At 48.6% G+C, this 15,955-nt stretch overlaps 1 protein-coding gene across 1 annotated transcript in view; it reads left to right on the forward strand.

Annotated features, from left to right (window-relative positions):
* The window catches only part of ARHGAP35 (Rho GTPase activating protein 35), an 81,168-nt gene extending 76,905 nt beyond the window's left edge, over positions 1–4,263 (forward strand). Inside the window, exons 6-7 of the mRNA XM_081018592.1 lie at positions 400–505; positions 1,662–4,263. Of these exons, the coding sequence (XP_080874718.1) occupies positions 400–505; positions 1,662–2,025 (470 nt within the window). The 3' untranslated portion in view covers positions 2,026–4,263. The remainder of the gene's footprint in view (positions 1–399; positions 506–1,661) is intronic.
* Positions 4,264–15,955: the final 11,692 nt, after the last annotated feature.

Below are 15,955 nucleotides of genomic sequence, written 5' to 3' on the forward strand. Positions count from 1 at the left end.
TTTAACTCCCCAGCCCCAAATATCAGCCCCAAATATGAATAACTTGGTTCAAACTTAATATGAAGATAACAATTGAAAATGGAGACTGTTGCAGAAGAAATGCAACTTGGCATAATTGAATGTGGTCTGGTACCTGTCATGGTAAAATAAAAAGAAATTATTTTAATGACCTGCAAATCAGCTGTGATCCTCTACCATGAATCCTTCTGTGCTCTTTGGGTTTGATGGACTGTTGAGTGTCGTTGGTGGTGGTTGGGCTTGTGGGATTTGTGTTCCTGCATTTACTCCTTAAACATCAGTTGCAGGCTTTTTGAGTTTGCACTTGGGTAGTTGGAGATCATGAATGCCTGTTTGCACCTTGTAAAATTGTGAATTCTGGTCTGTTTCCCCTTTAAACAGAGATCAATGACAGAGAGCAGAAGTTGCATGCACTTAAAGAGGTGCTGAAGAAATTTCCCAAGGAGAACTATGAGGTCTTCAAATACGTTATCTCTCACTTGAGCAAGTATGTTCAACGCATGTTTTTTCTGTCCCTCTGAGATGCAAGGGGGAGGGGGGGCGGATCTCACCTTAGTTTTAGCTGTTGGTTTCTTAACAAGCTCTGAAGCTGTGTAAAGCTAACGTTGGGTCATTTCACAGCCACAATGGGGCAGTGGAGCCTGCCTGAAGTGAATCTGTTCCCTGACGTTTCTCCCAATTAAGCAAGCCTCCATTTATCAGGGGTCTCATTAAGTTTGGTAAATCCTGCTCCTCCAGAAATTGGCAGCCGTGCTCTGGCAGAGCTTGTATTAGGCCTGCTGTCTCCCCAGTTTCATTAGCCATGGCCAGGGGGCATTTGCTGCTTTTCAGAGGTCATATTCACAAGGCTGCGCTCTTAAGAGTCCCAGTTAATGAGCCCAAATCACCACCAGCCCTTTGGTTCGGTTCTCACAGCCACTGATACAGATCGTCGTGGCCCTATAACACTTGAAGGTGCATTCTTGGCAGCGCTCTTGACAGCTCGCTAGTTCGGGGAAAACAAGATGACTAAAGGATTTTGAGGTTTTCCGCTCTTCTTGTATAGTTTTGAGTGTATCTTTGGAGTCCTGTTTTAATCTGAGTGTGTTTCAGTTCTGGAGTGATTTTGTAGTCAGCCCTGCTCTACTCTTAAAAGAAAGGAGGCAAAATAATCTCATTGCCATTTTTTAAAACCTTTCTGACTGGCATGAGTAAAAAGTAATTAATGTTTAGGACCCTCTTAGTTTGCCAGCTGCAGCAAATCTACCTGTCACCTTCAACCAATGCTGTCTCATCTCTCCCCCTGCCCCTGCATTGCTCCAATAACTCTCCCCCCTGTTCCTGGTCACTACCAGCACCACAATCCTTGCTGCTGTGTTTTCTTACCTTCCTACATATGTGCGGTAATATAAGAGCATAACTGAGATACCAGGAGCCACACATGCAGCCGGGAAGGCAGTTGTCCTACAACAGCAGGCTGGGTCGAGAGTTAGCCTGCCCCATAACTTAGTCCCTGGTGTGCGCAGCTGCCGCCTAGACCCTTCTGTCCCTGCTTCAGGAAGCGTAGAGTGTACCTTCCGCTTTGCCCCGTAGCCCACAGCTCCCCTGTGGTTTTGAGCAGGCCTTGCTAACCTTGTGTGTTGGTGTCTCCCGTGTCTTTCCAGAGTAAGCCACAACAACAAAACCAACCTGATGACGAGCGAAAACCTCTCCATCTGCTTCTGGCCCACCTTGATGAGGCCCGACTTCAGCACCATGGATGCTCTCACTGCTACTCGTATTTATCAGACAATCATAGAACTCTTCATCCATCAATGCCCTTTCTTTTTCTACAATCGGCCCATCATTGAGCCTCCTGGGGCCATGCCCAGCTCTCCCTCCGCCATTCCTGCCAGCACGCCTTTCCTGTCCTCCGCACCTGTGATGGCCCAGCCGTCCCCTCCACAGACTCCTCCTCCCCCCTCGCCGCAGTCTCCCCTCCAGCCCCTTCTCGCCCCACAGCTTCAGGCTGAGCAGCACACACTGTGAACCCTGGGCACAAGAGGACATCGAGGTCTCCTCCGGTTCTCCCACGCGGAACAGAGACTGGAAACTCAACTCCGTCATCTGTCGCCCTCCCCCCTCCCCCTCCCCTGCCACTTGGTTGCAAACTTCAGCTGGGCAAACTTCAGGGGCGAGCTGGAGTATTGGACACATGCGACGCCTTGGTTCTGCCTCAGTGCCTGGCACGGAAGGGCCTGCTGCGTCAAGGATGACGTCGGACATTCCTTTGAGCAGGAGGAGTCTGGACCTCTCTTTGAATGCTGGATCTGATCAGTTCCGACCGGAGCAAACCCGTAGAACTCACGCGAACACTGCCGCGATCAGCTGGGGGGGGGGGTGGCTTTGGACGAGTGCTTGGGAATTTCTCCTGTACACAGACAGAGAAGACCTGCTACAGCCTGGCGAGATGTGGAGCCCCTACCCCCCAAACACATTCCATGATCTGCAACCAATGGCCTGTTCTGCCCCGCTGGGCACCTCCTCGCCTATTTTGGGGAGACCACCGTTTGACCTTAGACCAACTCTCACCGTCCCAGCATAGCTGCTCAGAAGGTCTGGACCAACACATCTGAAAAGAGAGGCTTTTTATGTTTTGGCAAAGGTGGAATGTAAATTTCTCCTGACTTTTAAGTGTCGGCCAATCGTAAAGGGGGAAGGAACTAACCTTGAAAACAAACAAATGGCGAGGAACATTAGAAGAAATGAAAACATCGCCACCATCCGCTGGTGGGGTTGTTTTTAATCTGGCAAAGTAGTAGTTTGGGACAATGGCTCCTTTTTACTTGAGCAGAGAATTTGTGTGTGGCAGAGGCTCCCTGGCAGGGTGGGGGGGGGGGGTTTGAGGGCAGTCCAGGTTTGGTCTGGCTGGTTCTGCTGTCTTTATTTGACAAATCATTAACATATCTCTCACACTACAAACACACCCACACTTTCCGCCTCACGCAAAATATTGGTGTTTGCACTTAATTGAAGGGAGAGTGTGAGGCAAGGGCATGTGTGCGTGTGTGTGTGTCTTTTGCAAACACAAACGATGATTTGCTGTCTGACTTGGGATTTAATTCCTCTAGAACACTATGTTGACAGAAACACTGTTGTTAATCTTCGTGCGCGAGTGTATGTGGGCCGTATGGGGTTGGGAGCCAGTGGTGCGGCTATAGAACAGTGGCTTTTTTAAAAAACAAAGGTTGCTGGTGGAAACATTTTAAAGGATAAAAGCTGATGCAGGAATGAAGTGGAGGGAAATGCAAGTGAATTTCACCTCCCCCTCTCCAAACCCAGAGTCAGAGGAGGCAGGCTAACAGAAGAAAGCCCCACACTGCGGTCTCCTGGAGTGGCTGGTCCAGTCACTCCTTGCGGGTTCGGTTCACTAATTTCTGCGGTTTGCTGCCATTATAAAGGTAGCTTGAGGAGTGACCGTGCCATGGGATGGTAGGATAAATCTGACGGCAGGTTCTTGAAACCTTCAGGCGCAGCCTTAAACCACTAGAATTAGCTGCCTTTCCAGCATCCCTGAAAATGGCCACGGATCACTATCGCCGTGCCTGGAGCCTGGACCGTCACTGTAGGCTGTCAACGAGCTGCTTCTGCCCCCGTCCCCTCCCTGCCTCTCTCCATGCGGTGTGTGTGTGTGTCTCTCTGCCCTGGCTCTGCTGTTTGGTGCATCCTGTCTCCGCGCACGTCCCCTTGTCCTTTTCCCACACCTGGAGCCACGGTATGCTCATATCAACCCTTAAACCTGTGGTCTTTTCCTAGCCGGGGTGCATCTTGGGCATGCAGTGCCCCCCGGCTTTGCTACTGTGTGACCTCGGCTTCTTTCCTTGCATCGTTGCGGGGGGGGGGGGCGTTGTGCAGGGAAGAGGCAAGAAGTGAAACCACTAGGGATAACCAATCAATATTTCCTGTGCAGGCACCATTGAGAAGAATGGTGGCTGTACATCAGCAGTGCCTGGTAAACTGTCCTGTAGAGTGAGTGAGTGTGTGTGTGCGTGTGCGTGTGCAATTGTGGGGTGGGGGAGACGGAGGAATCTACTTAGTAACAGGGCAGTTTTAACTGGAGTTTCCACGGTACCCCTGGGAGGACACAAGGGAGCAATCCCCTATGCCCCCCTTTCTGTCTCTTCGCACTTTAAAGCAGAACCTGTGGTTTATTGCTAGTTTTAGCATTTCAAGGATGTTTGTGTTAATTTCAGTAGGATGGGGAGAGAAACCCCAGTTCTCCCCCCCCCCAAAAAAAATTTAAAAACCACAACCCCTCCACCTTTATCCCGCCTCTTTCCGGCATACAGAGCCCAATCTTCAGCAAACTGTCTCCCTCCTATAAATAAGCTGAATTATGTACTCCTTATTTTAGAACCACATTTAAAATTTGTATCTTATGTCAGGATTGTGTGCTTGAAAGCATCCCTTGCGAGCATTCCTTACAAGTTTTTTTTTAAAAAAAAAATATTCTCATGCGTTAATGAAGCTTTTGTGTAAATAACAAACTCTTTTTGGTTTGTTTAGACTGTTAAAAGGAAAGCAGACTATTTTGCCATCCTTTATGCATGCATAACCCTAAAGGGCTGGGGAAGATCCCCTCCAACCTTCCACCTTGCTTCCGCCGTGTTTTGCTGTGGTCTCGGGCTGGGTGAGCGTTGACTTGTTGCAGCTAATAATGTAGGCTTTCTACCAGGGACAGGTTGGTGAGTCCTGCTGCATATGCCGTGTGTTTTCCTGTGCCTTCTCTTAGGGTCTAATGCCAAACACCTCTGTCTGAAGGACCTCTAATTAACAGCTGTTTAGATTCAGGGTGCTCTTCCTTGCTATCTTGATCAATGAATGGTGGCTTAACCCGCCTCAAACCCCATCAGTTTGCTGCACCTTGAAACTTCCGATACGGCCTCATTATTGCTTGCTGCTGCAGGAGGATAACCCACATGCTGTTGTTTTGTGAGGATAGCAGCACACACAGAATTGAAGCGGACGGGGCAGGCACAAAGGGTTGCAGTGTGCTGGTTGGCGCTCTACCCTTGTTGATCTGGCCTTGTGATTCCACCCTCAGTTGCTGCTCTCAAAAGGGGAAAGGTGGACAGTAAGAAGAATTGTGCTTTCCCCCCGATCCTGCCCCTTCCTCAGAATGCGCCATGTAGAAGGGAGAAAATGCTCGTCGTTCTTTTCGGGCGGTGGTGGCTTCCCCCAAAGGATTTACCATTCCACAATCCACGAGGCCGTCTTAAAAGTCTGCTGGAGAAGCGAGGTTGGTGGTGCAGCCCGCTGGAAGGCATGTAGACTGCAGAACCAAGAGGCCATTTTTTAAAACGTCAGACCAGGCGGCCCCTGCAGATCTACCCGGCAAAGTGCTTCACCTGTTGCCATTTCTCCTTTTGAGATAAGTGATATCTAGTTCCTACTCAAACTACCTGTGTAAGTCTCTTTGGTTACAAGGGACGGGTTTGGGGTTTGTTTTTTTGACTGGTAACTTGCAAAAAGACTAGAGATCCGACACCCCTATTTTGCCTAAGCTGTTCCATTCCTTTGCACGCACTCGTGCCCCGCTTTGGTGTCCAGCATCATGCCACGCCTACGCAAATATTCCCAGCTTTTTCTGCATTTGAGACTACATGCGTGCTTGGGCTGTCATACGGGCAGAGAGGAGCAGTCGCGAAAGGATTGGGAGTCCGTAGGGGCGTTTTCAGTCGCAGTCTTGGTAAATCCAGCTTTCTCTGACAGCATCCTGCGCAAGGCTGCAAAATACTGTCCCATGCCTCTTCTTGCTTCCCAAGCCTGTCGCTCTCTGGATTGCAACCTTTGTGCCAGGCAGGCAGGGGGCTGATGGGAGCTCCTGCTCAAAACCCCCCAGAGGGCGCTGGGCCGGGGAAGGTTGCTCTGAACTGTTCACCTGCCCTAAATGGAGGGTTTTCGTGGAAACTCGCCGGGATCTGCTTTGGAAGGCCACACTTTTGGTGCCAAAGGTTACCCCGCTGTACCCCTTCTCTCCCCCCCCCTTGGAGAGGATTGCTGGGCTTTGCTGTTCTGTGATTATTTTAAGCGGGAGACAAGCGGCAAACATTTTGCGCCCCTCGACCTTCATTTCAAAACACACACAAACACTAAATCCAGCTGCTCCTGTGGTTGAAATGGCAAACATTTCAAGGCTGCCAAGGCTCTGCTATCGGCTAACTTAACACGTGCATTTTTAATTTTTATTTTTACATTCGCTAAAGGAACCCCACCGGGGAATTCTTTTTTGTTCTTAATCGCTTGTCCGGATCTTTCCTCCTTGACTTTTGTGACTCAGCAGCCAACGTTCTAAGCCTGACTTCGCGTTTTTGTCCACCTGGTCTTGGTTTCTCCTTCTCGGTTTCTGATGCCTGGCCAGTGGGATATGCTTTGGTCTGCAGACAAAACAGTGACCCCCCAGCAACCCACAACATCTGTCTCTGTCTAAAACTCTGAATAGTCTTTTGTAGAGGTCCAGGGAAGGGGAGGAGCACTGCCTCCCCCCTCACTGCCTCTATCATAGGTCCTAGTTTAACTGTTAGGTTTAACTCTCCCCACCCCTTGTTCTGTAAAATCAAAATACGATAGAAATATTGTATTTTTAAATGTAGTTTAAGGCAGGGCATAAGTTATTGTTTAAATAAATAAAAAACTTTTTTTCTCCCTGTGTACATTTAAAAAAAAAAAAGCCCGATCTGTTTCTCAAATTGTATGGGAATTAAACTTGTCCTGAAAAGTTGGGTTTAGTTTCTGCACTCAGCTTATATAATTTCCCCCCGGTACTTGTATTTTCACATGTAAAATTACCTCTATATATGTTGAATTAACAATTTTTTGGAATCGGAAGAGGAAGGAAAAAAAATATTAATGGTAATAAAATGTGTAGTAGTTCCAGCTAAGTATGTGCCCAAAACACTCTTCACAGAAACAAACAAGAAATATTGAAAGATCTGTATGTAAAGAAAAGTATAATGCTTATTTCTCTGTATTTTTAGGAGCCTAACAACATCCTTTAGTTATTGGTGATAGAATATTTCCTTTTTATGCTTCTTTTAAAAGACATTCTTAACAATTTGTGGTTCTTTTTCCCCAGGCCAATCCAATTAGTGCATGATAATGTTGAAAGCTCTGGGCAAAAAAAGAAAAAGTAAAAAAAAGAAGGCCCTTTTTCTGCTGAGTTTAAAGAAAAAAATCATGTATTTGCTACAGAGTATTGTATGTGTCTCAATGGGAATGGTGTAAAAACTTAAAGGCCTTATGTGATATGTATCATAGTTAATAAACCAATCTTGTAAAAAAAAAAAAAGGAATATACTCCCTCCAAACTGTGTCTCTCGGCAGGCGCCCATATACACATGCAGGCACACAACATCACATGCACACATCCTTTGTTTTGCTCCTGCCTCTTTGTCTCTTGCGGAGAAAATCTTGCTAGCTGCAAGCAGTCTTTCGGCACAGTAGGGGAACCTTCACGTTTGCAGAGAAGGGCTGGCAGCATTGAATACAGCAAATGGTTTAAGGCGTCCAAAGGAGGAAATATCAACTCCTGGCGAAGGAACAGGTTTCAGCCACCTTCCTTTGTTTGATCCCACCAACCCCTTCTGCTGAACTGGGTGGTCCTGGTTTAAACGTGGGTCTGCTAGATGCATGTCTAACATGTGGCAGTGTGTTGTTTTGAGGGCCAGTGGTAAGGCTCTGCTCTTGTATCTTTCCCAGAAGAGTGCTGAAATTTGCACTCTTGATTCATCCTGCAGAGAACTGCAGCTTCCGTTCGTTAAACTATTAAGACGTGGGTCTCTAGCCCTCATGGTTGTATACTAAAGAAAGGTGCTGTTTGCAATTCTGCCCCAAAGGAGATTCATGCAGAGCTTAAATTGCTTAGCTACGATTACTTTTCTGGAACTGTGGAGATGGGGGAAGGAATTGAACTCCCACCCACTCTGATCTCTTGGCTAATATAAAGGTAAAAGGACTAAGCCGCTTCTAGTGAACGAGAGCAGCACACGGAAACACCATTTACCTTCCCGCCAGAGAGGTACCTGTTTATCTATTTGCACTGGTGTGCTTTCGAACTGCTAGGTTGGCAGGAGCAGGGACCGAGCAACGGGAGCTCACCCCGTCGTGGGGATTCGAACCACCGACCTCCTGGTTGGCAAGTCCTAGGCTCTGTGGTTTAACCCACAGTGCCACCCGCATCCCTTTTCTTGGCTAATATAAGCGCCGTCTATTAACAAGTTCCTGTATGTTGTGGGAAGTCAACCAGGATTGACAAAAGTTAGCACCAAATACCCGCACAGAAAATTACTGAGCCAAGCTGTAGGTTCCAAACACAGTTTCTGATTGTTTGAGGCTGCTGACTGCTGAGCTGGAGAGATGATGGTGCTCGCTGTCTAGACCAGCCTTTCTCAATCTTGGACCCCTAGGTGTTGTTGGACTACAACTCCCATCATCCCTAGCTAGTAGGGGTGATGGGAGTTGTAGTCCAGCAACACCTGGGGACTCAAGGTTGAGAAAGTCTGGTCTAGAGTCTCGACTTCGGGTTTTAAGAGCCAACGTCAGACCTAAGAGTAAATGCTACAGACCAAGCGCCTTTGTTAAACCGCTTAGAGGTTTTCCTTATAATTTAGCACTATACAAATTCTGTTGAACAAGTGACAGATAATTTGCGGCCTGTTTGATGATCCCGGATGCTTAAGCACCGAAATGTGCCTGATCCAAAGCCTGTGTGTTTTCTTCTACCCAAAAGGTAGCAGGTGTAGGTGTGAATCCTACATTTGAGGGCTAAACCAGCCTGTGATGCCTTAGCAGAGAACTATTTCAGGAGCGGAGGCTGGATATAATAATAATTATATTAATCTATTATTTATACCCCGCCCATCTGGCTGGGCTTCTCCAGCCACTCTGGTCGGCTTCCGACCAAATATTAAATACAATAATACATCAAACATTAAAAGCTTCCCTAAACAGGGCTGCCTTCAGATGTCTTCTAAAAGTCTGGTAGTTGTTGTTCTCTTTGACATCTGGTGGGAGGGCGTTCCACAAGGTGGGTGCCACCACCGAGAAGGCCCTCTGCCTGGTTCCCTGTAACTTGGCTTCTCGCAGTGAGGGAACCGCCAGAAGGCCCTCGGCGCTGGACCTCACTGTCAAAGAGGAGTGATATAAGCAATGCCCTCTAGCCTTAAACATCCAGAGAAAGATCTTGCCCAGGAAGGGATATTTCGCATTCAGAGCACCTGTTGCACTGAGCTTATCTCCACTAGGAAGGCAGATAGCATCCCAGGCATGTCAATGTGAGGCTCGGCTGTTTCTCCCAACACACAACTAAGCTTTACTTAAGAGTAGGCCCAGAGACATTAATAAGCATGTTTAAGACCCATTAATTCCAGTAGGTCTGCTTGAGTAAAACGTAACTGAATAACCTGTTCCCAAAGCTCTAATTCTGCTACTAGCCCTGAAGTGCTTATTTTTAAAATGTACATAGAATATCCTGAAGTGTATGGTTCTTTTGAAAAGGACCTGTGTTTTGACAACCTGTTTGGGGGTCCTGGGGATCTGCTGTAGATTGCTCCTACGAGGCTAAGTTGGGGCTGGCTCCCTTTTAAAAAGGATTTAAAAGTTACTTATTTGAAGCATTTTTTACTTCCCTCTAAAGCCAAAGAGATGCTGACAGATTAATACAAAAACAAAGGCACAACACGAAAGGAAAAGGGGATGGGGAGGGAGGAGGAAAAGAAGCAAACTCCGCCACCACTTCTTAAAGCGACGGAGCTCTTACGCAGACCAGCTGGGATGGAAACGGGTTCAAGGAGAAGAGGAGCCAAACAGCTGAGCGTGTGGCCTGCTTCCCTTGAATTGCAGGTGCCCTATTTTAAGTTTCCTATGCAGCGTTCTGTGTGTGCAGCAATTTCTGCTTAGCAAGAAGATGTCTCTTAGGAGGTTGAGCTCTTCCTGTGAACACTGAACGAGTTTTTCTGATGGCTTCTTCACTCCTTGCCTGGTGAGTATTCTGTAACGCAAGTGCTGCCCCCTAGTGGTCAACATACAGCATCTGTCGCATAAGGGAATCGAACCTGCAACCTTGGCATCATTCACGCCACCCTTTAACCAACTGAGCTATCCAGGATGGACTAGGGTAGGGCAACTAGTAATTCCTCTGTCTTGGGCCAGCTGCCTCTTCGATATCTCATCTTCCCCACTCTGCCCTATGTATTTATCGTGATTTAAGTTTCTTATGTCATCCCAGGGCAGGTTGCAACAACTTAAAAGAGTCTGCGTTAAAAATGGTTAAAGCAAATGGCAGTCACAGGAAAATGTCAGGCAATTCAACTGTCAAGAAAACTTGCATTTAGGGGCTGAAGCCTGTTATTATGGTTCTTCATCGCTGATTAAATATTTTTTCGCTGGTCGGTTTGTTTAAGGACAGGTGACTAATCACTTAATTGATTGCACATTTAGCAAGCAGCCCAGGAAGGTGCATTTTAAAGAAAGATACTAAAAGAGCAAGATAAAACTTAACCATTTGATAAACCAAAACTCCCCAATTGCATCTGTATGAGACTCTTAATCTCGGAGTCATGGATTCGAGTCTCACGTTGGGTAAAAGCTTCCAGCATTGCAGGAGGTTGGACAAGATGACGCTTGCGACCCCTTCTATCTACAATTCTACGAAAGCAAGACACTAACCCTAATTTCAAAGAGCTAGAGGCTGATGTGAGCCCAGTGAGGTACATTAAGGCTAAATGATGGGGGATGGAGGGTGAACTCACTCTACGTGGGGCTGCCCTTGAGACTGACCGAGAAACTCCAGCGGGTGCAGAATGCCGCGGCGAGACTCCTTACAGGGTCCTTGCCGCGGGATCACATTCGCCCGGTGCTATACCAGCTGCACTGGCTCCCGGTGGAGTACAGGATCAGGTTTAAGGTGCTGGTTTTAACCTTTAAAGCCCTATACGGCCTAAGACCCTCATACCTACAGGACCGCCTCTCCTGGTATGTCCCACGGAGGACCTTACAGTCTTCAAATAAAAACATCTTGGAGGTCCTGGGCCACAGAGAGGTTAGGCTGGCCTCAACCAGAGCCAGGGCTTTTTTGGCTGTGGCCCCGATCTGGTGAAACGCACTGTCACAGGAGACTAGGGCCCTGCGGGACTCGACATCTTTCCGCAGGGCCTGCAAGACAGAGCTGTTCCACCAGGCCTTTGGCCAAGGCGCAGTCCTTTGGTAATCCTCACAGAACTCTAGCCCAATGGTTGCCATTAATTTGATTCTGAATTGATTTTTAAATGAATTGATTTTAGAATACTGTGTTATTTTTATTGTTGTTAGCCGCTCTGAGCCCGGCTTCGGCTGGGGAGGGCGGGACATAAATAAAATGTTGTTATTATTAACATTGGTCTTCCTAGCCTAACCAACCATTCTGTGCCCTGAACCACGCTGCCTGGAAGAAGGGACTAAGATGCCGTAAGTGAAGACCGGAAAAAGAGAGGGGTTGGAGAGAGATAATCAGGGTGTTGTTGTTTTTTGGCAACTGGCTAAATTGTGTAGATTTTGCTTCCGCAGCACCATCAATTCACATTATGCTTTTTAGACCATAAGCAAAAAATGAAAATGAAAAATGAAAGCAATATTCATTGCCCCTGGGAGCTTACAAACTAAAATACCCTTCCCTAAGCTTGCCCCCTCCAGAGGTGGACTACAGTTCACATATGGCAGTGCTGGTGGGAATTGTCAGAACATCTGGCAGACACCAGGTTGGGGAAGGCTGATCTAAAGTTTGATGGTGACAGGAGGGCAGAGAGAAGAGATGTGAAGGCACTTTGGACTTTGGGGCATCAATGGCAGGTCTTGACACCCTGTACCTATTTTCCTTCTCTTCCTTTTAGGGCTTTTGCCTCTTCCACAACCTCCTGGGCACCTGGCAACCTGTGCCTGCTTTTTACCTTCTCGGATCCTCAGGGAAGAATTGCAGGAGTAAACCATCCCTGTTTCCCAAAGTTTGCCCTGTATCAGGCACGTCCAACTCCCAAGGGACAGTGATTTACTCATAGTATAAAAAGACCGGCTGTGATCTACCCATTGTCATTGCCAGGAGATGTTGAGCTTTTTTTAGGGGAGACTTGACCTGTTGGAGGACACGGGTGGCGCTGTTGGTGAAACCACAGAGCCTAGGACTTGCCGATCAAAAGGTTGGCGGTTCGAATCCCCGCGACGGGGTGAGCTCCCGTTGCTCGGTCCCTGCTCCTGCCAACCTAGCAGTTCAAAAGCACATCAAAGTGCAAGTAGATAAATGGGTACCACTCCGGCGGGGAGGTAAACAGTGTTTCCGTGCGCTGCTCTGGTTCGCCAGAAGCGGCTTAGTCATGCTGGCCACATGACCCGGAAGCTGTACGCTGCCTCCCTCGGCCAATAAAGCGAGATGAGCGCCGCAACCCCAGAGTCGGGCACGACTGGACCGAATGGTCAGGGGTCCCTTTACCTTTATGACCTGCTCTATGTAAATACTTGGCTGCAGATGTTTTAGAGTCCGGCAGGTGGCAGACAATCCCCACATTCTCCCCACCTGTCTTGATTGTTTTCATTTTTTCAGCTGTCTTCCCTTTCTCATTTCCTCCTCTGCCAAGGAGATCAACTTCTGGGAAGGAGGGCTGGGAGATCTGGGAGATCTTTGTGCACACGGTCTGAGCTCTCTTGGCAGAGTTGGCCATGTCATCTAAAAATCGGCCACCAGAGCATGGGCGGAGCCAAGATTTTTGTTTGGGGTGTGGAGGCAGCCAAAGTTGTTGAGGTTTTCTTGGGAAATCACGGGTAAAAATACCTTGTGAATAGGACATTGCAGGGGGCAGGCTTCTGCTGGGGGGGGCAGATAATTGTGTACAGTCATACCTCTGGTTACAGATGCTTCAGGCTGCGTTTTTTCGGGTTACAGACCGCCGAAACCTGGAAGTACCGGAAGGGGTTACTTCCGGATTTTGGCGGTTGCACATGCGCAGAAGCACCGAATTGCAACCCGCGCGTGCGAATCACAACCTGAGCGTCCACTGTACTTTCAATCCTTTTCAATATTTGTGGATCTGGGAGGGGGGGACTACTCCCACTCCCCCCCCCCCAGGTAAGCCCATGCACCGGAGGCATCCACAGAGCTGCTCCTGACGTTAGGCAAAGTGAAACGACTGCCTCGGGTGACGGGGGTCAGCAGCTCCATGCACCTCTCTCTGTTCATCAGCCCTCAACTACAGTGGTACCTCGGGTTACAGACGCTTCAGGTTACAGACGCTTCAGGTTACAGACTCCGCTAACCCAGAAATAGTACCTCGGGTTAAGAACTTTGCTTCAGGATGAGAACAGAAATCGTGCTCCGGCAGTGGAAGGCCCCATTAGCTAAAGTGGTGCTTCAGGTTAAGAACAGTTTTAGGTTAAGAACAGACCTCCGGAACGAATTAAGTACTTAACCCAAGGTACCACTGTATTCCCTTCCATTGCTGTGTGGTCTCTCCTGGGCCCTCAATCTGGTCTGCAGCCTCAGGTATAGTAGCCCATGTTTTCATGCCACCAGCTGCTGCTGCTGTTGTCATCCGTCCGTCTCGGGAGACATTGGAGGAGTACCTCTTCGGGGGTGAAGTGAAACCATTGGAGAATCACAGCGCTCTCTCTTTGCGCTCTCTCCCAGCGGGCATTCCTCCTCTGGTCACTGCTATGGAAGCACAACCCGACTGTCTGTCTGTCTCCAGGCCCTGTAACCGACTGCAAGGGGTTTTCATCTGGCAGAGCTAATGTTGCCTGCCTTCACGTTTGCAGACATCTTCGTGACGTAAGAGTTGGTCTGGTACCTGAAGCCACTATCCTTCCATCTTAAGATTCAGCTGGCAGTCCGGTTGACTTTTGGTCACGCAATGGAGAGCCGGGTGCCGTCTTGACTTTTGCCTCTGGCAGCAAAGTATGTTAGGCCAACCCGGAAGCAGCTGCTTAATGGCAAGGCTTGAGATAATAAAATAAGCAGATTACAGGGGCTGCAAAGAAGGGGTTAGGTTGCCCCCTTAACTCACCGCCACCACCAGCTGATCACCAATGAAACCTTGCAGCAGCAGTTTTAAAACAAGTTTGCCTCCATTGGTGGATTAATTTACCGAACCTTGCTGAAGCCCGGAGAAATAGCTCGCTGCCAATCATCTCTGCAAACGAGATCCTTGTGGGGCCTGCCTTCTTTTCTCCTAGAGCAGGCATAGGCAAACTCCAGCCCTCCAGATGTTTGGGACTACAATTCCCATCATCCCTGACCACTGGTTCTGTTAGCTAGGGATGATGGGAATTGTAGTCCCAAACATCTGGAGGGCTGGAGTTTGCCTATGCCTGTCCTGGAGTCATTGACAACGTGAGTTAACCCAGGGATATGGGGCACCTCGGGCTCAAGTGTGGCCCTCCATACCTGCCTACCTGGCCCTTGGAACACCCCCTGAGCCACACCCCTCACTGCCTCTGCTTCACGTCGTGAGTGCTTTTCCTCGAACGCCACTCATGCCTCTTGCTTACCTGAGTAGAGGCTAAAGAAAGGTGTGTGTGTGTGTGTGTGTGTGTGTTTAGAAATCAGCCTATGGTGAACAGGTCAAATATATGTTCCTTTCTCCGCCCACTTTGGCCTCTGGCCCCACCCACCCCTGGCAAGAACATATAGCGCTCAGGCTAAAAAAACGTTTCTCATCTCGCTGAAGCGCATTGTGCAGTAACTACATGGCCAGCAGGTGGCAGTGTTGCTTTATTTTGCTTTGGAGCCCGTGATTGAAAAGGAGACGCATCTACATCAGATTTACTGATTAGTTTGCATTTCTAGACTTCTTGTGGTTGGCATCCATCTGTCTTGAGAGACAATGGAGTGTGCCTCCGGGGGTGAAGGCAAACCGCGGGAGAATCACAGCACCTGCCGGGGCTGCAGAAACTGTTAACTGCTGCCTCCCGTGCTGTTTTTGCTGCGTTACCAAACCTGGGTAGTGTGTAGGGAGGCCCTGGGCTGCCCAGATGAGAAAAGAAAAATCCTCTTGTCTTCACTGCTGGGGTCCAAAGGAAAGAGCAAGACATTTGGCACCAGCTGGGCTGCCGGCAGGAGGCCTGCAAGGCGCCGTCCACCGTCTTAGGGACTCTGGGTGTGTGTAGTGTCTGCTTCTCCCAAAGATATCTCACAAGGCAGCAGAGGTTTAGGATCAGAGTTTTCTTTCCCAAGTTGATGAGCCCCACCTGCCCCTCACTTCCCTCATGTTGTTGTTTAGTCATTTAGTCGTTTCCAGCAAAGGCCCGTATAGTTCAAGCCATGGTTTTCCCAGTAGTGATGTATGCAAGTGAGAACTGGACCATCAAGAAGGCTGATCGCCAAAGAATGGATGCTTTTGAATTCTGGTGCTGGAGGAGACTCTTGAGAGTCCCATGGACTGCAAGAAGATCAAACCGATCCATTCTGAAGGAAATCAGCCCTGAGGGCTCACTGGAAGGACAGATCCTGAAGCTGAGGCTCCAATACTTTGGCCACCTCATGAGAAGAGAAGACTCCCTGGAAAAGACCCTGATGTTGGGAAAGATGGAGGGCACAAGGAGAAGGGGACGGCAGAGGACGAGATGGTTGGATAGTGTTCTTGAAGATACCAACATGAGTTTGACCAAACTGCGGGAGGCAGTGGAAGACAGGAGTGCCTGGCGTGCTCTGGTCCAGGGGGTCACAAAGAGTCGGACACAACTAAACGACTAAACAACAACATTAGCAGGGGGTTGGACTGGATGATCCTTGGAGGTTCCTTCCAAGACTACAATTCCACGACAATTTTACCAATGCACTAGATAAGAACATCAGAAGCTGGATCAGGGCAAAGGCCTGCCTAGCCCAGCGTCTGGAATGCACAGCCAGATCCTTTGTCGGGAAGCCCAGGAGCAGGACCTGAATCGATGCACACACTCC

This window comes from Podarcis pityusensis, assembly GCF_964106645.2.
Source record: "Podarcis pityusensis genome assembly, chromosome: 8".
In the NCBI taxonomy this organism is placed as follows: domain Eukaryota; kingdom Metazoa; phylum Chordata; class Lepidosauria; order Squamata; family Lacertidae; genus Podarcis; species Podarcis pityusensis.